The following is a 24535-nucleotide window of genomic DNA, read 5'->3' as shown; positions in this document are numbered from 1 at the left end:
AATAAATTAACTTGAGAGAGAAACTTTGAAGAACTCATCATATATATATATATGTACCAAAAAATTGTGTCTACGCCAATAACTTTGACGTACAACTCATGAAATCTTACCCTACCTAGAAAAGAAAAATGATAGCCCAAAAGAACCAGGAAAAAAAAAATCTGTATTTTCATATTTTCTAAACTTCTAAAGGCAGCCTATGTGATGAAAATAACAGATAATAACACAATATCATCAGAGTTGCCCATGCAACCACTAAAGCTTAAGTTCCCCCACTTTCACTCTGCTGTTCTAAACACTAGTTACCAATTTTAAAAACAAATGCTGTTACAGGCCATAACAATCCACGGAAGGAAAAACATTCTTTAGATAGTTTTTATAATTTTTGAGGGTAAAAATCACCAAAACTTAAAAAGCAAATAATGAACCCTAGAATGAAAAAAATAATAACCCACTGGCTGCTGTTTCAAAGGTCAGCTGTACTACCTGCATTCACTCTATGGAACAGGTCAAAGCTAAACTCAGGTCTACAACCTCTATCATCTGGAAACAGAGGGACACTACAAAAACTTTCCCAAGAAATATTCTTCCTATATAGCAAATTTTTAGAATCAAATCATTTTATTGCATAATTTTAAAAAGTTTCAAAGGAAAATAAACTTACCTAAAGTCTGCAAAATTATGCTTTCTAAAATGACCAGATCTTGAACTTGTTGCAAATAAGTCTAAAAGTGAGGAGACAGAAATTATTCCCTACAAAGGCACAATATATAAAGTATAAACAATTCTAACAATCCCTTCCAGGGAAACCAAAACAATAAAAGGCATGAGTGGAGTTAGGAGGTAGAGTTAAGAACTGAAATACAATCTTTTTTTTTTTTTTTTTTTTGAGACAGAGTCTCCCTCTGTCACCCAGGCTGGAGTGCAGTGGTGTGATCTCGACTCACTGCAACCTCCACCTCCCTGGTTCAAGCAATTCCCCTGCCTTAGCCTCCCAAGTAGCTAAGATTCCAGGCGCGCGACACCACGCCCGGCTAATTTTTTTGTGAAATACAATCTTTATCCCTTATGCCCATTCAGTACACATTTTCTTTAAAAAATAAATAAATAAGTAGTATGCTGAGAGGTAACAGTTTATATATGGCTACAGAAAAAGCACCATATATTTGGTTCATTTTTAGGTTAATATTTAAGTTTTATGGTTCATGTGATTTAGAGATAAGAAAATTAAAAGTATGTATTTTTTGCTTTTCTTTTTTCTTTTTTTTTTTTGAGTTGGAGTTTCGCTCTTGTTGCCCAGGCTGGAGTGCAATGGCACAATCTCGGCTCACCACCACCTCTGCCTCCCGGTTCAAACAATTCTCCTGCCTCAGCCTCCCGAGTAGCTGGGATTACAGGCATGCACCACCACACCCAGCTAATTTTGTATTTTTAGTAGAGACGGGGTTTCTCCATGTTGATCAGGCTGGTCTCAAACTCCCAACCTCAGATGATCCGCCCACCTCGGCCTCCCAAAGTGCTGGGATTACAGGCGTGAGCCACCGCACCCAGCCTTTTTTTTTAGAGGGAGTCTCGCTTTGCTGCTCAGGCTGGAGTGCAGTGGCGCGACCTCGCCTCACTGCAACCTCTGCCTCCCAGGTTCAAGTGATTCTCCTGCCTCAGCCTCCCGAGTAGGTGGGATTACAGGAGCCCACCACCACACCCGGCTAATTTTTGTATATTTAGTAGAGACGGGGTTTCACGATATTGGCAAAGCTGGTCTTGAACCCCTGACCTCAGGTAATCCACCCACCTCAGCCTCCCAAATTGCTAGGATTACAGGCATGAGCCACCGCGCCTGGCCATAAAGTATATATTTTTCAACATCACCAAAATACATTTGCAGAACCTTCCTACAGTACTGTAAGCATTTAATACCCAACATTTGGCTCCTATTAGAACTTCCCCTTTGGGGCCATGCTAGGTTTCTAAAAAGTAACAGAAGAGTTCAAAGGAAAAGGTAATAAGAAAATTCACTCAGATCTTTGTGCCAGCCAAAGCTATAGCCACTAGCCACATGTAGCCATTCATCACTTGAAATGTAGCTAAATTGAAACGTGCTATAACCATAAAATACACTGGATTTTTTAGACTGTTAAAAAATAAAGAATGGGCCGGGTGCGGTGGCTCACGCCAGTAATCCCACCACTTAGGGAGGCCGAAGCGGGTGTATCACAAGGTCAGGAGTTCAAGATCAGCCTGGCCAATATGGTGAAACCCTGTCTCTATTAAAAATACCAAAAAATTAGCTGGGTGTGATGGTGGGCGTGAACCTTGGCTTGTTCCATAGAGTGAATGCAGGTAGTAATCCCAGCTATTCAGGAGGCTGAGGCAGAGAATTTCTTGAACCCGGGAGGCGGAGGTTGCAGTGAGCTGAGATCGCACCACTGCACTCCAGCCTGGGCAACAGAGCGAGACTCCATCTCAAAAAAAGAAAAAAAACATGTAGCTAGGCATGGTTGCTCACACCTGGAATTCTAACACTTTGGGAGGCCAGTGTGGGAGGATTCTTTGAAGGCCAAGAGTTCAAGACCAGCCTGGGCAACATGGTAAGACCCCTATCTCTACAAAAAAATAAAAATTAGCTGGGAGTGGTGGCATGCAGCTATAGTCCTAGCAACTTGGGAGGCTGAGGTGAAATGATCACCTGCTCTTTAGGAGAATCTAATGCCTGATGATCTGTCACTGTCTCCCATCACCCCTAGATGGGACCATCTAGTTGCAGGAAAAGAAGCTCAGGGTGGCCGGGCGCAGTGGCTCACGCCTGTAATCCCAGCACTTTGGGAGGCCAAGGCGGGCGGATCACAAGGTCAAGAGATCGAGACCATCCTGGCTACAATCTTGCCACTGCACTCTATCCTGGGCAACAAAACGAGATTCTGTCTCAAAAAAAACAAAGCTGGCTGGACGTGGTGGCTCACGCCTATAATCCCAGCACTTTGGGAGGCTAAGGCAGGTGGATAACCTCAGGTAACGAGTTCGAGACCAGCCTGACCAACATGGAGAAACCCCGTCTCAACTAAAAATACAAAATTAGCCGGGCGTAGTGGCACATGCCTGTAATCCCAGCTACTCGGGAGGCTGAGGCAGGCGAATCGCTTGAACCCAGGAGGGGGAGGTTGCAGTTGGCTGAGATTGCACCGTTGCACTCAATCCTGGGCAACAAGAGCAAAACTCCAACTCGAAAAAAAAGTTAAAAAAAAAAACTAGTGAAACTACTCATTTAAGGATCCATAACAAAAATGTATAATAATATTTTTCAGCCAGGTGCAGTGGCTCACGCCTGTAATCCCAGCACTTGGGAGGCCAAGGTGGGCGAATTACTTGAGCTCAGGAGGTCGAGAGCAGCCTGGGCAACATGGTGAAACCCCATCTCTACAAAAACTAGCTGGGCATGGTGGCGCACACCTATAGTCCCAGCTACTCGGGATGCTGAGGTCAGGGGGATCACTGAGCCCGGGAGGTCAAGGCCACGGTGAGCCATGATCACACTACTGGACTCCAGCCAGGGCAACAGAATGAGACCCTGTCTCCAAAAAAAAAAAAAAGAATATTTTTCATAACATTTATAGTGATGAAAAGCTAGAAATTATCTAGACTTCTTAATGGAGAATGGTTAAAACTACATACATTCACATATATATCATTAAATACTAGCCAGACATTTTTAAAAAGTAGAGAATCCATCAGATGGGAAAATATTTGGGATATAGTAAGCAAATGAAAACAAACCAGAGACAAAATACATGCACACATAGCTATTTATAGAAAAGAAGCCACAAATAACAGTGGTTCATTAGTATACCTGTGCTTCAGTTGTCTATATAACAGGAGGTCCATGGCCTGTTATGAACTAGGCCACACAGCAGGAGTTGAGCAGCAGGTACGAGTGAGTGAAGCTTCATCTGTATTTATAGCCTCTCCCCACCATACATATTGCCACCTGAGCGCCGCCTCTTGTCTGATCAGCAGTGGCATTAGATTCTTATAGGAGCACTTGAACCCTGTGGTGAACTGCCCATGCAAGGGATCTAATTTGCTGCTCTTTATGAGAATCTAATGCCTGATGATCTGTCACTGTCTCCCATCACCCCCAGATGGGACCATCTAGTTGCAGGAAAAGCACCTCAAGGTGGCCGGGCACAGTGGCTCATGCCTGTAATCCCACCACTTTGGGAGGCCAAGGCGGGCGGATCACAAGGTCAAGAAATCGAGACCATTCTGGCTAACATGGTGAAACCCCGTCTCTGCTAAAAATACAAAAATTAGCTGTGTGTGGTGGCGCACACCTGTAGTCCCAGCTACTTAGGAGGCTGAGGCAGGAGAATCGCTTGAACCCAGCAGGTGGAGGTTGCAGTGAGCCGAGATTGCGCCACTGCACTCCAGCCTGGCGACAAGAGCAAGATTCCGTCTCAAAAAAAAAAGAGACGCTCAGGGCTCCCACTGATTCTACATTATGGTGAGTTACGTAATTATTTCATTATGTATAACAATGTAACAATAATAGAAATAAAGTGAACAATAAACGTAATGTGCTTGAATCATCCCAAAACCATCTCCAACCCCACCCCCTGTCCATGTAAAAACTGTCTCCCATGAAACCAGTCCCAGGTGCCAAAAAAGGTCTGGGACCATTGGTCTAGAATATATCTGAGAGATATTTTCTTCTTGAATTTTTCTGTATTTTCAAATTTTACTGCAACAAATACAAAACTTTCGCCATAAAATGTATGTGTTTTGTTTTTCAGACAGAGTCCTGGCACTGTTGCCTGCAGTGGTGTGATCATGGCTCACTGCAGCCTCAACATCCCATGCTCAAGCAACCCTCCCACCTCAGTCTCCCAAGTAGCTGGGACTAAAGATGTGAGCCAGCATGCCCAGTTGTTTTTGTTGTTGTTGTTTTTCTTTTTTTGTAGAAATGGGGTCTTACTTTGTTGCCAGAGCTTGTCTCGAACTGGACTCAAGCAATTCTCCTGCCTCAGCCTCCCAAAGTGCTGGGATTACAGGCATGAGCCACCACATCTGGCTTTTTTTTTTTTCTTTTTTTTAAATATAGAGACAGGGTCTTGCTATGTTGTCCAGGTTGGTCTTGAACTTCTGGCCTAAAGTGATTCTCCCACCTTACCCTCCCAAAGTGCTAGGATTACAGGTATGGTGAGCCACCATACCTGGCCTGATTTTTTTACTGTTAAGAAAAACACAAACACTAAAATATTCTTTTAACAACCCCAATCTAAACTTCAATAAATCGAAGTTATAAAATTAAGTTGCATTGAAATACATAAAGATCCAGGCATGCTTGGGAGTAGGGGAAAAAAAAGAAAGGAAAAAAATTAAGAAAAACAGATGTGTAACTAATCTCCTACCTCACTTCTAGTATCAGGAAGGGATTCCTGAGGATGGAGACAAGTATGTGCTACCTTGATGACATGTTCCAATTTTTTGGGCTGCTCCTCCACTTTAGCTGCTAGAAACAAGGCTGCTGGAGCCACAGACTGAATGGAGAGAAAATAAATCATATTTATTATCAATTTATTCATTCATAGAGTAAGGTAGATCTAAAGAGGAGCTAAGTCTCAAATCAAGTTATTTGCTTGCCACAACTTTGTCACCTCTTTACCCTTCCCCCCCGCCGCCGCTTCTACCATCTTCCCCTCTCCTACCCATTAATCCATCTCCACTTCCAAATACCAATTCTTTGACAAACTGTCATTAAAAGCTGTCTATGGGAGAAGCTACTAGATGTAAGCAGACAGTTTTCTATTTAAAATGAGATTCTTTATTAAGTTTGTATCAAATCACTCAATACATTTTTTAAGGAGTAAACTGAAATGTCCAGAATACGCAAATCCATATAGAGAAAAAGTTTAGTGGTTGCCAGGAGCTGGGGGGAGAGGAGTATAGGAATAACTGCTAATAGGTGAGGAGTTTTCTGGGGTGATGTAAATGTTCTGCAATTAGACTGTGCTGATGGTTGCACAATTTTGTGCATATACTAAAAACCAGTGAACTATATAATTTAAACAAACGAATTTCATTGTACGTGAATTATATCTCAATTACTTATACATATCAAACCTTTCAAAAATACAAAGCATGGCATTATATGCAAGACATTATTTATAGAAAGCATTAAGAGGGAAAAATTGAAGTCAATATAAAAGTAGATAACAAACTTTATAAAAGATTAGAGCAATATGACATAAATGTAGCCTGGTGATCTTGGAAACTTCAGGAAATAGAACTTTTCTTGAATATTAAGAACATTTCAGTGACTCAAAGATAGTAATGCTAAGAGCTGTATTTCACCAGGAGTCAAAGAAATACATAAATAATTTTACAGAATTTAAATATATATTTCATTTTACTGACTAGAACTGATATTCTAATACTTATTTGTAACCCTGATGTCACCTATGCTATACTTTTCTAGAGTAAGTTTTTCTCCACAAATTCAACTCATAGTATTCATTTCAGACAAGACCATAGGAGACAAAAATAATTTAAAACAAAATTTTTTTAGGCCAGACACAGTGGTTCCAGCCTATAATCTCAGCACTTTGGGAAGCAGAGGTGGGGGATCACTTGAGCCCAGGAGTCCGAGACCAGCCTGGGCAACATAGTGAGAGAGACTCCATCTCCATACACATACAGAAAAAACGGTTTTAAGTAAACATAGTGATTCTTTTCCTTCACATTTGTTTCAGATGAATATGAAGCATACTACATATATATTCCTCAGACTTTAGGATAAACAAAACAGGATCAGAGAAAAATGGATATGAACAAAGGTATGGTGATCTAGGCGTAAAGCACATTTTCAATACTAAACTGAGTAGTTAAATACATTAGATAATCGGATGTGGAACACTAGATTTTTTTTCTTTTTTCTTTTTTTTTTGAGACAGCATCTCACTCTGTCACCCAGCTGCAGTGCAGTGGCGTCAAAATCACAGTTCCACTCAAACTCCTGGGCTCAGGAGATATTCCCATCTCAGCCTTCCAAGTAGCTGAGATCACGGGCACACGCCACCACACCCAGTTAATTTATTTTTATTTTTAATAGAGATGGGGTCTCCCTACATTGTCCAGGCTGCTCAAACTCCTGGGCTCAAGTAATTCTCCTGTCTCTGCCTCCCAAAGTCCTAGGATTACAGGTGTGAGTCACCTCACCCAGCCAAGATTCTTAACAAGAGTGACACTAAAGATTTTGAAAAATATAGTTTAAGAAATGTTTATGATAAATGTATATAACTACTATGTACCCATGATAATTAATAAAAATAAATTTTTAAAACAAAGTAATATTTAGAAGGAGTAATCTGGTGGTAGGTAAAACTAGGAGAAAAGGATGGGATACATTAAAAGTTAATTCAGGCTGGGTGTTGTGGCTCACGCCTGTAATCCCAGCACTTTGGGAGGCCGAGGTAGCGGATCACTTGAAGTCAGGAATTCAAGACCAGCCCGGCCAACATGGTGAAACCCCATCGCTACTAAAAACACAAAAATTAGCCGGGCGTGGTGGCACACACCACCACTCAGGAGTCTTGTAGTAGGGTAGTCCCACCTACTCGGGAGAATTGCCTGAACCCAGGAGGCAGGGGTTGAAGTGAGCCAAGATCATGCCACTGTACTCCAGCCTGGGCAACAGAGCAATACTGTCTCAAAAAATAAAATAAAAGTTAACTTAAATAATAATTTAGGCATTAGGACATAAAGTTTAGAGCACTTTGGGAGGCCAAAGCAGGAGAATCACTTGAGCCCAAAGTTCAAGATCAGCCTGCGCAACACGGTGAGACCCTATCTCTGTTTTTTAAAAATTATTTTAAAATATAGAAAAAAGAATTTTAAAAAGTTTAGAGTAGGCCGGGCGTGGTGGCTCACGCCTGTAATCCCAGCACTTTGGGAGGCCGAGGCAGGCAGATCACCTGAGGTCAGGAGTTCAAGAACAGCCTGGACAACGTGGTAAAACCCCATATCTACTAAAAATACAAAAATTAGCCAGGAGTAGTGGCGCATGCCTTTGGTCCCAGCTACTTGGGAGGCTGAGGCAGGAGAATCGCTTGAACCCAGGAGGTGGGGGTTGCAGTGAGCCAAGATCACGCCATTGCACTCCAACCTGGGCCACAGAGCGAGACTCTGTCTCAAAAAAAGAAAAAAAAAAAAAAGTTTAGACACTAGCAGTAGAAATAAAGGAAAAAAGAAACACAGGCATCACTTCATAAAACTAATAGGGCTGCACTAAATATATGTACATGTACTTGCATACAAAGAAAAAATTCTAATGGGATATACTCTAAAATGTTAACAGGATTATCTCTTTATTTCCTGTCCGTCCTCTTCCAATTTTTTGATAATTTAAAAAGTATATATTTATAAGGAGAGGAAAAAAATGGTAACATTATAAAATTAGCAAGACTTTATAGGCTGGGTGCAGACTCTTGCCTATAATCCTAGCACTTTGGGAGGCCAAGGCAGGAGGATCCCTTGAGCTCAAGCCTGAGCAACATAGCAAGACCTCATCTCTACAAAAAATCAAAAGGAAAATTCACTGGGCGTGGTGGCACTGTAGTCTTGGTAAGGTGGAAGGATCACTTGAGCCCAGGACATGGAGGCTGCAGTGAGCTATGATTGTACCACTGCACTCCAGCCTAGCCTAGGTGACAGAGTAAAAACCTACCTTGGGGTTGGCGGGGACTATAACTAACTGAACAAAGGGGAAAAGGACAAGTCAAAGACTACGGTTTTAAGCCTATTAGAAACTAAAAGTATGGCATAAACTAATAAAACCAAAATAAAACTAAACTAAATTATGGCACCACTGCACTCCTGGGCAACAGAGGGGACTCCGTTTCAAAAACAAAGAACTAGATAAATGTTTCTTGAGGTAATGAATATTTGTTGTTTGTTAGGGTGGAAAGAAAAGGACCCTCACCTACAGTGCTGGAAACAATGTATAATCTTTCAGTAGGGCAAACTGACACTACAAAAATTTTTATACATTGTACACTCTGGGCACAGCAATTCCACCTATAGGAACTTGTATTAAAATGCTTATATAAGTGCACTATATATGTACAAGACTATCCCATGAAACATAATGTACAATATAATCCCATGAAACATAATGTACAATATAATAAACTAGAACAACAACCCAAATAGCTATCAATAAAAAGCTGGTTAAATAAACTACAGTAACTACACAAATACCATGTGGCAAATTAAAATAAGAAATCCAAAAAATAATAAATGGAAGTATGGAAAGATGTCCGATACATACTGTTACAAGATAAAGGCAAGCTGTGCAACAGTAGCATAGGAAGATATGATTTTTTAAATAAAAATACATCAATGCTAGTTTATGTGCACAGAAAAATGTCTGGGTCACTATAAACCAAACATTTATCAATGGTTATCTCTGGGTGGGATTACAGAGTAGTTTTCACTTTCCACATACATTTCTGTACTGTCTTAATTTTTACCATGGGAATTTATTATAATATCTTTGGGTTTCTTTTTTTTTTTTTTTTCTGAGATGGAGTCTCACTCTGTCACCCAAGCTGGAGTGCAACGGCACGATCTCAGCTCACTGCAACCTCCACCTCCCAGGTTCAAGCAATTCTGCCTCAGCCTCCCAAGTGAGTAGCTGGGACTACAGGTGCACGCCATCATGCCCGGCTGATTTTTGTGTTTTTAATAGAGACGGGGTTTCACCATGTTGGCCAGGATGGTTTCGAACTCCTGACCTCAAATGATCCACCCAACTCGGCCTCCCAAAGTGCTAGGATTACAGGCCTGAGTCACCACGCCCAGCCTCTAATACCTTTGTAATAAGAAAAACACACACACACATACAAAAATGCCTGAGGACTTGACAGGATATATAACATATCAATGCCACATTGATTATTAGGCCACACTTAATGTATTAAGTCCTCTCACATTTAAATTTGGATTCATCACAGCTAAACTTAGAATTAGCATGTTAAAAGGTGATATTAAATCTGGAATCTGTTGATTCCAAAATGTGCCTAAAATCAATCCTCTAAAAAGGATCAACAACTTCAAATTAATCAGTGGATTTTGAAAAAGGTCATGACATCCAAAAGAATATCCCTATACTAGCCAGGTGCAGTGGCCCATGCCTGCAATCCCAGCACTTTGGGAGCCTGAGGTGGGAAGACAGCTTGAGGCCAGGAGTTTGAGACCAGCCTGGGCAACAGAGCGAGATCTCCCGTCTCTAAAAAATAAATATATATAAAAATGTTTGAAAGAATATCTCTATATTGGATAACTACCAGATCATCCATTCATTCAATAAGTTTACTGAAACTGCTTTAGAGAATATACAGAAAAGGGAATCTCTGTCCTTGTTAAGCTTAACAGATAAGAAATAAAAAGATATGGCCTGGCACAGTGGCTCATGGCTATAATTCCAGCACTTGGTAGGCCGAGGCGGGTGGATCGTGAGGTCAGGAATTCAAGACCAGGCTGGCCAAGATGGTGAAACCCCGTCTCTACTAAAAATACAAAAATCAGCTGGGTGTGGTGGCAAGCGCCTGTAATCCCAGCTACTCAGGAGGCTGAGACAGGAGAATTGCTGGAACCCAGGAGGCAGAGGTTGCAGTGAGCTGAGATCGCGCAACCACTGCACTCCAGCCTGGGGGAAAGAGAGAGATTCCAGGTCTCAAAAAAATAAAAAAAGATATAACTTAAAAGATAAGGCTGGGCGCGGTGGCTCACACCTGTAATCCCAGCACTCTGGAAGGATGAGGCGGGCAGATCATAAGGTCAACAGTTGAAGCCAAGCCTGGCCAACATAGTGAAACCCTGTCTATACTAAAAATACAAAAATTAGCTGGGTGTGGTGGCGGGTGCCTGTAGTCCCAGCTACTTGGGAGGTTGAGACAGGAGAATCGCTTGAACCTGGGAGGTGGAGGTTGCAGTGAGCTGAGATGGCGCCATTGCATTCCAGCCTGGGTGACAGAGTGAGACTCCATCTCAAAAATAAATAAATAAATATATAAATAAATAAAAGTTAAAAGGAGGGGAAAATATATATTAACCTATACATGAAGAGTGGACAAACTGATTTGAGATTTTTTTTTGATTTGAGATTTACTTCACCCCAAATTTCGTCTTTATCATAATAAAAGGGAAGAATTATAGAAAACCTTCAGAACTGGCAAAACGGCTAGGAATTTCCTCTTCAAATTTCACTTTTTAACTACTCACTACCTTCTATTCTGGTGCTATCAGATAGCCTCGTTAAATGCTAACAGGCTTCTCTCTCTTTTAATAAGAAGGGTATACTCCTTGCAATCAGAGCCAGAGCAAGGCTCCAGGGCATGACTAGAGGTACAGGGGCTAAGGGCAGAAGAAAGCCAACCTGGGTGGACCATCAGCAAAAATCTTTTTCTTTTTGTTTTGAGACAGAGTCTCATTCTGTCGCCCAGGCTGGAGTGCAGTGGCACGATCTTGGCTCACTGCAAGCTCCACCTCCTGGGTTCATGCCATTCTCCTGTCTCAGCCTCCCAAGTAGCTGGGACTACAGGCGCCCACCGCCATGCCCGGCTAATTTTTTTTGTATTTTTAGTAGAGACAGGGTTTCACCATGTTAGCCAGGATGGTCTTGATCTGCTGACCTCGTGATCTGCCCATCTCGGCCTCCCAAAGTGCTGGGATTACAGGTGTTGAGCCACGGCACCTGGCCCACAAAAATCTTAATTCACAAATCCAAAAAGTTTCCTGTGCAGTTACTCCCAATACTGTTTCTGCCAGTTTCTTACATTTCAGGAGCTATGTCTAGCTTCATAAACTCTCTTTCTACAGCATTAAAAAAGTAATAATAAATCTGAAAACCCACCATTCTAAGGATACGAAATAAGCATCCTCAAAGGCATAACCTTTTTCTTTTTGAGACGGAGTTTCGCTCTTGTTGCCTAGGCTGAAGTGCAATAGCGATCTCGGCTCACCACAACCTCGGCCTCCCCAGTTCAAGTGATTTCCTCAGCCTCCTGAGTAGCTGGGATTACAGGCATGAAACACCACGCCTGGCTAATTTTTGTATTAGTAGAGATGGGGTTTCTCCATGTTGGTCTCAAACTCCCGACCTCAGGTGATCCGCCCGCCTCAGCCTCCTAAAGTTGTGGGATTATAGGCTTAAGCCACCGTGCCCAGCAGGATAACCTTTTTCTTAAAAAAAAAAAAAAAAAAAAAAAAAAAAAAAGCAGTGAAATACTCGACTCACAAATCCATTTGAAGTATACAGCCGGTGCGGTGGCTCACACCTGTAATCCCAACACTTTGGGAGGCTGAGGCGGGCAGATCACCTGAGGTCAGGAGTTCAAAACCAGCCTGGCCAACGTGGTGAAACCTCGTCTCTACTAAAAATACAAAAATTAGCCAGGTGTGGTGGCACATGCATGTAATCCCAGCTACTTGGGAGGCTAAGGAAAGAGGATTGCTTGAATCTGCGAGGCGGAGGTTGCAACAAGCCAAGATCGTGCCATTGCACTCCATCCTGGGCAACAAGAGCGAAACTCCATCTCAAAAAAAAAAAAAAAAATCAATCCATATGAAGTACTCATCAAGTTTATCCCTATTACCTTGGCGTTTTATTAAGTAAATACAGTCCTTCCTAGAACTGGGATATCACTATGCATTCAATTCCAAGTCATTTATAATAATGTTAAATAGGACCATTTCAAATAGCTACACTGAAAAGATCACTATTTATAATTCTGTACAAAAAAAAAAATTCTTTATTAGTATAATTTTATTCTTCCTGTTCTTTGTAAAATTTTTTTTACCTTTTTTTTTTTTTTTTTGTAGAAACGGGGTCTGACCGTGTTGCCCAGGCTGGTCTCCAACTCCTGGGCTCAATCAGTCCTCCCACCTGAACTTCCCAAGGTGCTGTGATTATACATAAGAATGAGCCACCATGCATAGCCTATTTTTCATGTTCTTAAAAGTCATTTTCCCAGTTATTATTACATAATATGCTTTCCCCTCCAACTGCTGACTGGAATTTTATCAAAGGCTTTTGGAAAATCTAAGTAACTTACATTTACTTCTTTTGCTGTGACCATATTTTATTTTTATAAACTACTTCAAAATTAATGCCAGGAATGGTGGCTCATGCCTGTAATCCCAACATTTTAGAAGGCGGAGGCAGAAGGATCCCTTGAACCCTCGAGTTTGAGACCAGGCTGGGCAACAAAGGGAGACCCCATCTTCACAAAAAAAATTTTTTTAATTACCAGATATGTTGGCAGGCCTGTGGTCCCAGTTACTTGGGAGGCTACGGCAGGAGGACTGCTTGAGCCCAGAAGGTTAAGGCTGCAATGAGCCATAATCAAATCACTGCATTCCACCATGGACAACAGGGCAAGACCCTGCCTGTCTCCCTACCCCAGCAAGAAAAAGAAAGCTATACCTAAATTCCACATGATTTCCCCTTTAATGTTACTCCTCCAACCCCAAAATGTTGACTTTAGATGTCTGATAATCTGTTTTTTGGGGGTTTTTTTGAAGACAGGGTCTCACTCTGATGCCCAGGCTGGAGTGAAGCGACTCAATCTTGGCTCACTGCATCCTCAACTCCCTGAGTTCAAGCAATCCTCTTGCCAGCTTCTGGAGTAGCTGAGACCACAGATGCATACCACAACACCCAGCTACTTGCTTTTTGTTTTTGTTTTTGATATTTTATAGAAATGAGGTCTCATTATGTTGCCCAGGCTGGTTTTGAACTCCTGGGCTCAAGTGATCCTCCCATCTCAGTCTCTCAAAGTGCTGGGATTACAGTTGTGAGCCACTGCACCCGGCCTAATCTACTTCTTTAGAGAATCGACATGGATGTACTAAATCCACTAGACAAGTAGACACTTAACAGGAAAACTGAAAAGCTGGATTCAGAACAGCAACACAGCACATAATGGAAGTGATCAACCCTAAATTCTAAAGTTCAAGTTACAGTTCAGCAGCAAAGACCAACCACAAATGGAATAGGTAGGTGGAATCAATCACAAAAGGATTATATCATATAAAAAAATTATACTTACATTTCCAGGGAACTGTGTGAAGGACTGAATCATGTAGAATCGATGCATGTATACTATAGCAGTGTTGATAGTCAATTGTGAGCTGAAGTGTTCAAGTTAAGATCCAAAAACAGGCAGGTATAATTCTGGAAAAGATAACCTCTCCCTCCCTCCCAAAAGGATGAAATGGCCAAGCAAGTATATACTACTAAATGAAAATCATACTTATCTCTCCAAATCAAAGAATATGTCTGTTTTCTTTCACCAAATTATTAATCACCAATTGACACTTAGCATAATGCCTTACACATAACAAATATTTAATATAAATGTACTGAATGAATAAACAAACATCTCAGGATGTATGAATCTAGACAGATTTTTTTTAAAACTATATAAGGCGGCCAGGCGCGGTGGCTCACACTCTGTCGCCCACACTGGAGTGCAGTGGCACCATCTTGGCCCACTGAAACCTCTACCTCCCAAATTCAAGCGATTCTCCTGCCTCAGCTTCCCCAGTAGCTGAGATTACAGGCGCCCACCAACAGACCTGGCTACTTTTTGTATTTTTAGTAGAGACATGGTTTCACCATGTTGGCCAGGCTGGTTTTGAACTCCTGGCCTCAACTGATCGACCTGCCTTGGCCTCCGAAAGTGCTGGTATTACAGGCGCGAGCCACCGCGCCTGGCTGACAACCTTAATGACAACACACATACAAAAAGGAAAGCATTTTAAGGATACACTGAAATAGAATTTCGAACAAAAAGATTTAACTCCATACTGACAGGATGCTTAGGAAACAAACCTGGACATCAGCAGGAAACAAACTGGCGATAAAACAGACACCCATTTTGAGATGAACACACCCTTAAGATATACACATTACTGTCAGCCACACATTTAAATAGAAGCTGCACCCAAGAAAATTTTCACACGCAGAGTGGAAAGAAATTTAAAACTATACTAGTTTTCTCCACCACAAAATAAGTGTATTTCCTGACAAACAAAAATATGTGGGAGAGGTTACCTCATTTTTTTTTTTAATTTTTTTTTTCTGAGACGGAGTTTCACTATTGTTGCCCAAGCTGGAGTGCAGTGGCGCCATCTCGGCTAACTCAACCTCCGCCTCCCGGGTTCAAGCGATTTTCCTGCATCGGCCTCCTGACTAGCTGGGATTACAGCTGCCCGCCACTACGCCGGGGTAATTTTTTGTATTTTTAGTAGAGACAGGGGTTTAATCATGTTGGCCAGGCTGGTCTCGAACTCCTGACCTCAGGTGATCCACCCGCCTCGGCCTCCCAAAGCGCAGAGATTACAGGCGTGAGCCACCGCACCCAGCCGCTACCTCATTTTTGAAATAGAAAATGAAATACATACCATCACTCTAAGTAACTTAAGGACCCAGTATTTTGTAAACTATTTAAAACATTAGATTCGTGGGTATCCCCTACAAACGTAAACTAACATCTTTCCTCTGAAATTCTATAAAACAGTAGCTACTAATTGAGCATCTGAATGCAAAGCACTGTGCTGGACACAGAATCAAACACAAGAGGTATTATCCCATTTTATAGACAAGACGGCCAAAAATTTGAGAGGTCACTTAAACAACTAGTAGATGAGGAATGGATTTTGGACCAAGGCTGAGGCATTAATTCTAGTCCACCCTTTATAACACTTTCAGGTACTGAATTTCTCGAAATTTACACACTAGGTTTGGGAGGCAGCCGTCAACAGAGAAACCTCTGCCAGACCTAGACCCCTAGGGCACAGCGGAAAATGGGAATCTTAACGTCACCAGAGCAGATCAGAACACAATGAAGACAGAGTTGGAAGGGCTGGTTAAAACACAAAGCCGGGAAGGATACGAATTCCCAGCAAGGTTGGCGGCACGGGTGAGCGAGCGGGAAATCAACTCTGCCTCGCTTCCCTAGCGCGAACTGAGTTTCAGCCCGCCCCATCGTGGGCTCTCCCAACTAGACATCCAGCTTCTGCCCACCTTCTTCCCCACTTTCGTCCCCCCCAAGAGCCTGAGACCTGGACGCCAGAGCATGGCGGGACCAACTCCAAGGCCGAAGGCCTAGGCCACAAGGATACACGTTAAGACGCTGCCCCATGTCCTGAAGCAGATTGGCCGCCTGCTGGCGATAAGAAAGTTCTTTATCTGGGTCCACGCCAAAACGACGGGATGGGCTATTTTCCAGCTGTTCTCGAGTGAAATACCACCGTTTGTTGTTCTTCCTCTCTCCCTCCATAGTGCTTCAACCAGAAGGCAGCGGCGAAGGCTGCAGGCACTTCCCAGCGTCACCTAAGAGGCGACCCACATCCGCTGTGCGGGGGCAACTGCGACTTGACGAACTTCCGCTAAGCGTCGACCGCCGGGTTGTTACTTGCCTCCGTAGAGGAAGCAAAAGTCAAAGGACCTACTTCCGGAATGCACCTCGCTACACCCCGTAGCCGGGTTAACAGCCAATATGCGACCAGAAAAAACCTTGAGGCGAGGACGCAGGCGCGTCACGTGACCGTTGGGCGGTGGAGTGGGGTTAGAAGTTCTCGCTTAAAAACCGTGTATCTTCCCGCGAGAACCGGATTGAGCGTTGGCGCCCCGGGTCAGGCTGCGAGGCCGCAATTGTAGTGGGATGAGGCGGCCGCCCACGCGCCGCTTGGCGGTTCTTACGAGAACTTTGTTTGTGACGGCAGTGGTGATGTAAAATGGGGCAGATGGGCCGGGCGCGGTGGTTCACGCCTGTAATCCCAGCACTTTGGGAGCCCGGAGCGGGCGGATCACGAGGTCAGGAGTTCGAGACCAGCCTGGCCAATATGGTGAAACCCCCGTCTCTACTAAAAATACAAAATTAGCCGGCGTGGTGGCGCGCGCCTGTAGTCCCAGCTACTCGGGAAGCTGAGGCAGGAGAATCGCTTGAACCCGGGAGGCGGAGGTCGCAGTGAGCCGAGATCACGCCACTGCACCCCAGCCTCCAGCCTGGGTGAGAAAGCGAGACTCCGTCTCAAAAAAATAAAATAAAATAAGTAAAAATGTGGCAGATGAACTTGAAAGAGAAAGTAGGTGAGGCTGTCAGAAACTGAAAAACAGAATCAAATGGTGGGGCTCTTTCGTATATCGGAGCATAAAGCAACTAGAAGGCTGTTACATTGTTGGTAGCAATGTAAAATGCGACAACCCATTTGGAGAGGTAGCTTTAATGTGTAGCCAAAGGCATGAAAACATTCTCACGTTGTTCGCCAGTGATCCAACTTAAAGGAATAAAATGAAATTAATAACATTAATTAAGAGCTTACATGTCCCGGGCACAATACTGACTTAAATATACTGTTTCATTTATTCAGCACAACTCTAAGAGGTAATTTTTAAGTACGTTTGCGAATGGGTGAACTAAAACTGCCCCTTGAGTGTGGAAAGCCTCCACCACTACCCCTCACTTGCACAGATTAGCAAGTTCTTGCCCTCTGTCAAGATATTTCCCAGCTCCTTTGCCGGGCGCGGTGGCTTACGCCTATAATCCCAGCACTTTGGGAGGCCAAGGTGGGTGGATCACCTGAAGTCAGGAGTTTGAGACCAGCCTGGCCAACATGGTGAAACCTCATCTCTACTGAAAATACAAAAATTAGCCAGGCGTGGTGGTGCACGCCTGTACTCCCAGCTACTTGGGAGGCTGAGGCAGGAGAATCATTTGAACCCGGGAGGCAGAAGTTGCAGTGGGCCGAAATCGCGCCACTGCACTCCAGCCTGGGCAACATTGCGAGACTCCTTCTCAAAAAAAAAAAAAAAAGATATATCCCAGCTCCAGCCTCTGATAACTGTTTGGTGCTGGGCAAGATAGTTAACTTCTCTATGCCTCTTTTCTGTGATAATACCTATGTTTTAGATCGTGAAAGGGAGTAAAGATTTAATGAGTAAAAAGTATTTATAATAGTACCTAGTACTTAGAAAATATTCAGTAGCCCTTATTGTTATAATATTTGTTACATTGTATTGAAATTGAAGGCAAGAGCAATGCCTTCATTTTTGTATGGCACTTACCTAGTAAAGCCCTGGCCCTAGTAAATAGTCCATAAATCTTTGTCAGATAAATGTGCAAAACACCCACAATACAGAAACTGAGGCTCTGGGAGTTTGCCCTCACTACACCACTAATAAGTGTAGATCTTAAATCTAATTCCATTGATCTTTCCATTCACGCAAGCTGTATTCCTGCTTTTCTGGAACCATATTCAGTTTACCTCGATTAAATATGGGTAATTTTAGATAGATTTGGATAATATTAGAATCCTTCATCTTGCTTTGATAATATTTTGGGTTTTGTCATTTCTAGGCATGAGTGATCTTACTATGCTTGATTGTCATTCATTCTCAGAAGTATTTCCATTCAGGTCACCTCTGCCATATACTGCCTGTAGTTAGTATTAGCTCCATTTTACCCTGGAGAAATTGAGGTTCAGGAAGATTTAAATGACTTACTTCTAGTTATAAAGTAAAAGAACTTGGGATTTCAAATTTCTTCCCTCACAGACTCTTTACTATTAAGAGAATAAGCACTTACAAAATAGATTTTTTAGTAGAATAAGCACTTTTTCAGTTATGTAGTCATGTATGTTATCTTTTAAACACCTGTATTAGTCCGTTTTCACGCTGCTGATAAAGACATACTCAAGACTGGGCAATTTACAAAGGAAAGAAGTTTAATGGAGAACTCACAGTTCCACGTGGCTGGGGAAGCCTCACAATCATGGCGGAAGGCAAGGAGGAGCAAGTGACATCTTATATGGATGACAGCAGGCAAACAGAGAGCTCGTGCAGGCAAACTCCCATTTTTTTAAAACCATCAGATCTCATGATACTCATTCACTATCATGAGAACAGTACAGGAAAGACCCACCCCCATAATTCAATCACCTCCCACCGGGTTCCTCCTACCATATGTGGAAATTGTGGGAGTTGCAATTCAAGATGAGATTTGGGTAGGGACACAGTGCCAAACCATATCATTCCGCCCCCAGCCCCTCCCAAATCTCATGTCCTCACATTTCAAAATACAGTCATGCCTTCCCCACAGTCCCCCAAAGTCTCAACTCATTTCAGCATTAACTCAGAAGTCCACAGTCCAAAGTCTCATCCGAGACAAGCAAGTTCCTTCCACCTATGAGCCTGTAAAATCAAAAGCAAGTTAGTTACTTCATAGATACAATGGCGGTACAGGCATTGGGTAAATACAACCATGCCAAATGGGAGAAATTGGCCAAAACAAAGGGGCTACAGGCCCCATGCAAGTCCGAAATCCAGCAGGGCAGTCGAATCTTAAAACTCCAAGATGATCTCCTTTGACTCCCTGTCTCACATCCAGGTCACACTGATCCAAGAGGTGGGTTCCCATGGTCTTGGGCATCTCTGCCCCTGTGGCTTTGCAGGGTACGGCCTCCCTCCTATCTCCCTTTCCAGGCTGGCATTGACTGTTTGTGGCTTTTCCAGGTAAATGGTGCAAGCTGTCAATGGAGCTACCATTCTGGGATCTGGAGGACCATGGCCCTCTTCTCACAGCTCCATGACGCAGTGGCCCAGTAGGGATTCTGTGTGGGGGCTCCAACCCCACATTTCTCTTCCACACTGCCCTAGCAGAGATTCTCCATGAGTGCCCTGCCCCTGCAACAAACTTCTGCCTGGGCATCCAGATGTTTCCATACATCTTCTGAAATCTAGGCGGAGGTTCCCAAAGCCCAATTCCTGACTTCTGTGCACTCGCAGGCTCAACACCATGTGGAAGCTGCCAAGGCTTGGGGCTTGCACCTCTGAAATCACAGCCCAAGCTCTGTGTTGGCCACTTTCAGCCATGGCTGGAGTGGCTGGGATGCAGGGCACCAACTCCCTAGGCGGCACACAGCACACATGGGGACCCTGGGCCTGGCCCACGAAGCCATTTTCTCCTAGACCTCTGGGCCTGTGATGGGAGGGGCTGCCATGAAGGCCTCTGACATGCCCTGGAGACATTTTCCCCATTGTCTTGGGTATTAACATTCAGCTTCTCTTTAGTTATGCAGATTTCCTCAGAAAATGGGTTTTTCTTTTCTATCACATCAGGCTGCAAATTTTTCAAACATTTATGTTCTGCTTCCCTTATAAAACTGAATGCTTTTAACAGCACCCAAGTCACCTCTTGAATGCTTTGCTGGTTAGAAATTTCTTCTGCCAGACACCCTAAATCATCTCTCTCAAGTTCAAAATTCTACAAATCTCTAGGATGGGCAAAATGCTGCCAGTCTGTTTGCTAAAATATAACAAGAGTCACCTTTGCTCCAGTTCCCGACAAGTTCCTCATATCCATCTGATACCACCTCAGCCTGGACCTTATTGTCTATATCACTATCAGGCTTTTGGTCAAAGCCATTCAACAAGTCTCTAGGAAGTTTGAAAATTTCCCGCATTTTCCTCTCTTCTTCTGAGCCCTCTAAACTGTTTCAACTTCTGCCTGTTACCCAGTTCCAAAGTCACTTCCACATTTTTGGGTATCTTTTCAGCAACACCCCACTCCTGGTACCAATTTACTGTATTAGTCCATTTTCACACTGCTGATAAAGACACACCCAAGACTGGGCAATTTACAAAGGAAAGAGGTTTAATGGAGAACTCAGAATTCCACATGGCTGAAGGCAAGGAGGAGCAAGTCACATCTTAAGTGGATGGTGGCAGGCAAAGAGAGAGCTTGTGCAGGCAAACTCCCATTTTTTAAAAACAATCAGATCTCGTGAGACTCATTAACTATCATGATAACAGTGCAGGAAAGACTTGCCCCATAATTCGATCACCTCCCACCAGGTTCCTCCCACGACATGTGGGAATTGTGGGAGTTACAATTCAAGATGAGATTTGGGTGGGGACATAGAACCAAACCATATCAATAGCCAAGATCATTTATTCCAGATTCCTGTTGTCTAATTTTCTGACCTGTGCTTGGTTCTCCACTTAATCTCTTGGATTAATGACTCCATATTCAGTCTGCTATCTTGGTTAAGTATGCCACTCTTTAGGGCATACATTAACCTTTAGATACATTACTCTTAAAGAATAATTGACAAAATCTTAAACCAGAGGAATTTTCCTCTTTTAAAAAATGTAAATATTACTCCATTTCTTATAAGCCATACCTATAGGGCTACTCCTCCTATTTACTAGAGACTAGTCTTGTTCTGGGTATAGGATTCTACCATATTTCATGGTGTTTTGGGTTTGTCTGTTTTTTTGTTTTGTTTTGTTTTGTTTTGTTTTTTGGATGGAGTTTCACTCTTGTTGTGCAGGCTGGAGTGCAATGGTGTGATCTTGGCTCACTGCAACCTTGACCTCCTGGGTTCAAGCAATTATCCTGCCTCAGCCTCCTGAGTAGCTGGGATTACAGGCATGTGCCACCATGCTCAGCTAATTTTGTATTTTTAGTAGAGATGGGGTTTCTACATGTTGGTCAGTCTGGTCTCAAACTCCCGACCTCAGGTGATCCACCCACCTCAGCCTCCCAAAGTGCTGGATTACAGGTGTGAGCCACCGCACCTGGCTGAAGTTTTGTTTTTATTATTTTTAAATTTTTATTTTTTCTGTGAAACAGCTTCAGAAGGTCCTAAGGATGTGCGCCCCTCTTTTTGTTTTTAGAGATGGGATCTTGCTATGTTGCCCAGGCTGGATTCAAACTCCTAGGCTCAAGTGGTCCTCCCACCTCAGCCTGCCAAATATCTAGGACAACAGGCACATGCCACCACATCCAATTAGATAATAGCTTTTAAATACTGGAACAATATGTCAAATTTTTGTGCTAGCAACAATGTAACAATGTAATGGCTTTAGCCATGACATACTTTTTTTTTTTTCTGAGACAGACTCTCACTTTGTCACCCAGGCTGCAGTGCAGTGGCACAATCTCAGTTCCCTGCAACCTCACCTCCCAGACTCAAGCAATTCTCCTGCCTCAGCCTTCTGAGTAGCTGGGATTACAGGCCTACACCAACACACCTGGCCAATTTTTGTATTTTTAGTAGAGATGGGGTTTCACCATGTTGCCCAGGGTGGTCTTGAATTCCTGGCCTCAGGGGATCCAACCACCTCAGCCTCCCAAAGTGCAGGGATTACAGGCGTAAGCGACCATGCCCAGCCAGACATGATACAGGCTTTAAAACTTAATCTGAATTATTAACATTTTCTCTATCACTTTCTTAAGTTCAGACAATCAACTAAATGAATAAATCAAGCTTTGTAACATTTGCCAATTTCTGTGATATAAATCCTCCCACCATGCCTGATTTCAATATGCCCATATGACATCACTGATCATAAAATTGGGAAAAGAGGCACACACCATCACATATTATTTTCTCCAGACAGATAAAATAGATAGGGCGTTCCAGTTTCCAGTCTGACAGGTAAAGAGCTTGGAAGTCATCACTCCCATTTTCACAAGAAGGAAAAAGCCAAACAAACTGAAACTTAACAACCCTTCTTAGACCCTTCAGAGAATCAAGGTTCCAGGGCCAACCTTCACCCCAAAATCTGGAGAAACATTTGGACTCAAAATAGGTGGAACACAGAATCATGACTTAGTTGGAGGAAAAGCTACTACTGGAACCAGCAACTGGTAGAAATACTTATAGGGCAATTGACTAAGTGCTGGAGACTGAACATGGACTAGCTTGAGATATTTTTTTAAACTCCTAGAGACCCAGTGTTAAGCAGTCCCCCACATTTTTGTGAGTTTTGCTTCCAACAGGGAGAGAGAGAAGTTAGCCATTTTGAAATACACCCAGAGCATTCTGTGCTCCTTAACAAAGGCCTGCCTTCAAGGGAAACTGTTGAACACAGCCTAACCAATGTGGGAGAAAGGATATACCCAACAGAAGCCTCCTCTTGTCTTCCTGTTTCATGTGAGAGAGGGAAAAAATGATACAGTTGTGAAGGTTACAGCCCAGGGATACACATGCAATAAAAGACAGACCTAATAATAGAATTATGGAATCCTTTCCCCCCATCCACCTTAATAGGGCTCCTGTATAATAATGGGATTACAACTGAAAAAAACTGCAAGGCCCAGACCCTATTTCAGGAAGAGTCTCTAAGGAAAGTCAAAGAGCAAGGGAGGCAAAAACAAGGACACCAGAGGAAATTTTAGCATCTAACACTTACAGCTATAGCAAACAGTAAACACAACCTAATTCCTAGCCATATAAACTCAAAACCTGACCCTTACCCAATACATAATGTCCAACTTAAAACAATTATATGGCATGCTAAAATGTAAACAAACTATATATACATAATATATAATATGTATATATATATATATTATGTGTGTGTGTGTATATATATATATATATATATATATAAAATCTAGAAAGACAAAGCAAGGCCAGGAGCAATGGCTCACGCCTGCAATCCCAGCATTTTGGGAGGCTGAGGTGGGTGGATCACCTGAGGTCAGGAGTTCGAGACCAGCCTGGCCAACATGGCAAAACCCCATCTCTACTAAAAATACAAAAATTAGTTAGGCAAGGTGGCAGACACCTGTAATCCCAGCTACTCAGGGGGCTGAGGCAGAAGAATTGCTTGAACCCAGGAGGCGGAGGTTGCAGTGAGCTGAGAACGTGCCCCTGCACTCCAGCCTGGGCGACAGAGTGAGACTCCATCTCAAAAAAGACAAATCAAGCATCAGAACCAGACTCACATATGGCAGAAATTTTGGAATTATCAGACTGAGATTTTAAAATAACTATTAACATGTTAAGGACACTAATGGAAAAAGAGGACAACATTCAAGAACAAAGGGTAACGTAAGCAAAGAGATGAAAACTCTAAAGAATCAAAAGGAAATGCTAGAAATAAAAAACACTGTAACAGAAATGCAGAATGCCTTTGGTGGGCTCATCAGTAGACTGGGCATGACAAAGGAAAAAAATCAGTGAGATTGAAAATATGTCAATAGGAAACTTCCCAAACTGAAAAACAAAGAGAAAAACGAATGAAAAAAGAGTGGCATATCCAGATGCAATGGAAGTAAATAAACTCATGAGCATAGATAAGAGTAAAATAATCAGGAAGAGATGAGTTGTTAGTATTTACTACTTTTATTTTATTTTATGACAAGATCTGGCTCTATTGCCAGTCTGGAGTGCAATGGCACAATCTCAGCTCACTGCAACCTCCACCACACAGGCTCAAGCCATCTTCCCACCTCAGCCTCCCAAGTAGCTGAGACTACAGTCATGTACCACATCCAACTAATTTCTGTGGGTTTTATTTTTTTGTAGAGACAGGGTTTCACCATGGTGCCCAGCCTGATTTCAAACTTGTGAGCTCAAGAGATCCATCTGTCTCGGCCTCCCAAAGTGGTGGGATTACAGGTGTGAGACACCACACCCAATGTACTACCTTTATTTTTAATATAACATTCAATTGTAAGTT

General features: G+C 42.7%; 1 protein-coding gene across 3 annotated transcripts in view; it reads right to left on the bottom strand.

Moving 5' to 3' along the window:
• CCNT1 (cyclin T1) overlaps positions 1-18142 on the bottom strand; it is a 30356-nt gene extending 12214 nt beyond the window's left edge. The window contains exons 1-4 of one of the 3 annotated variants that reach the window (XR_010108931.1): positions 16183-18142; positions 14106-14187; positions 5406-5534; positions 665-725 (exon numbers count right to left, since the gene is read on the bottom strand). Coding sequence is in view for 2 of the 3 variants with exons in the window: in XM_003825803.5 (XP_003825851.3) it covers positions 665-725; positions 5406-5534; positions 14106-14187; positions 16183-16340 (430 nt within the window). In the remaining variant the exon portion in view is untranslated. Of the gene's footprint in view, positions 1-664; positions 726-5405; positions 5535-14105; positions 14188-15953; positions 16094-16182 lie in introns of those variants that run through there. The other 2 variants (XM_003825803.5, XM_034935956.3) reach the window with 2 other exon arrangements.
• Positions 18143-24535: the final 6393 nt, after the last annotated feature.

Source organism: Pan paniscus, chromosome 10 (assembly GCF_029289425.2).
Source record: "Pan paniscus chromosome 10, NHGRI_mPanPan1-v2.0_pri, whole genome shotgun sequence".
In the NCBI taxonomy this organism is placed as follows: Eukaryota; Metazoa; Chordata; class Mammalia; order Primates; family Hominidae; genus Pan; species Pan paniscus.
Note: the sequence above shows the minus strand (reverse complement) of the source record. Positions and strands in the feature narration are given on the sequence as shown.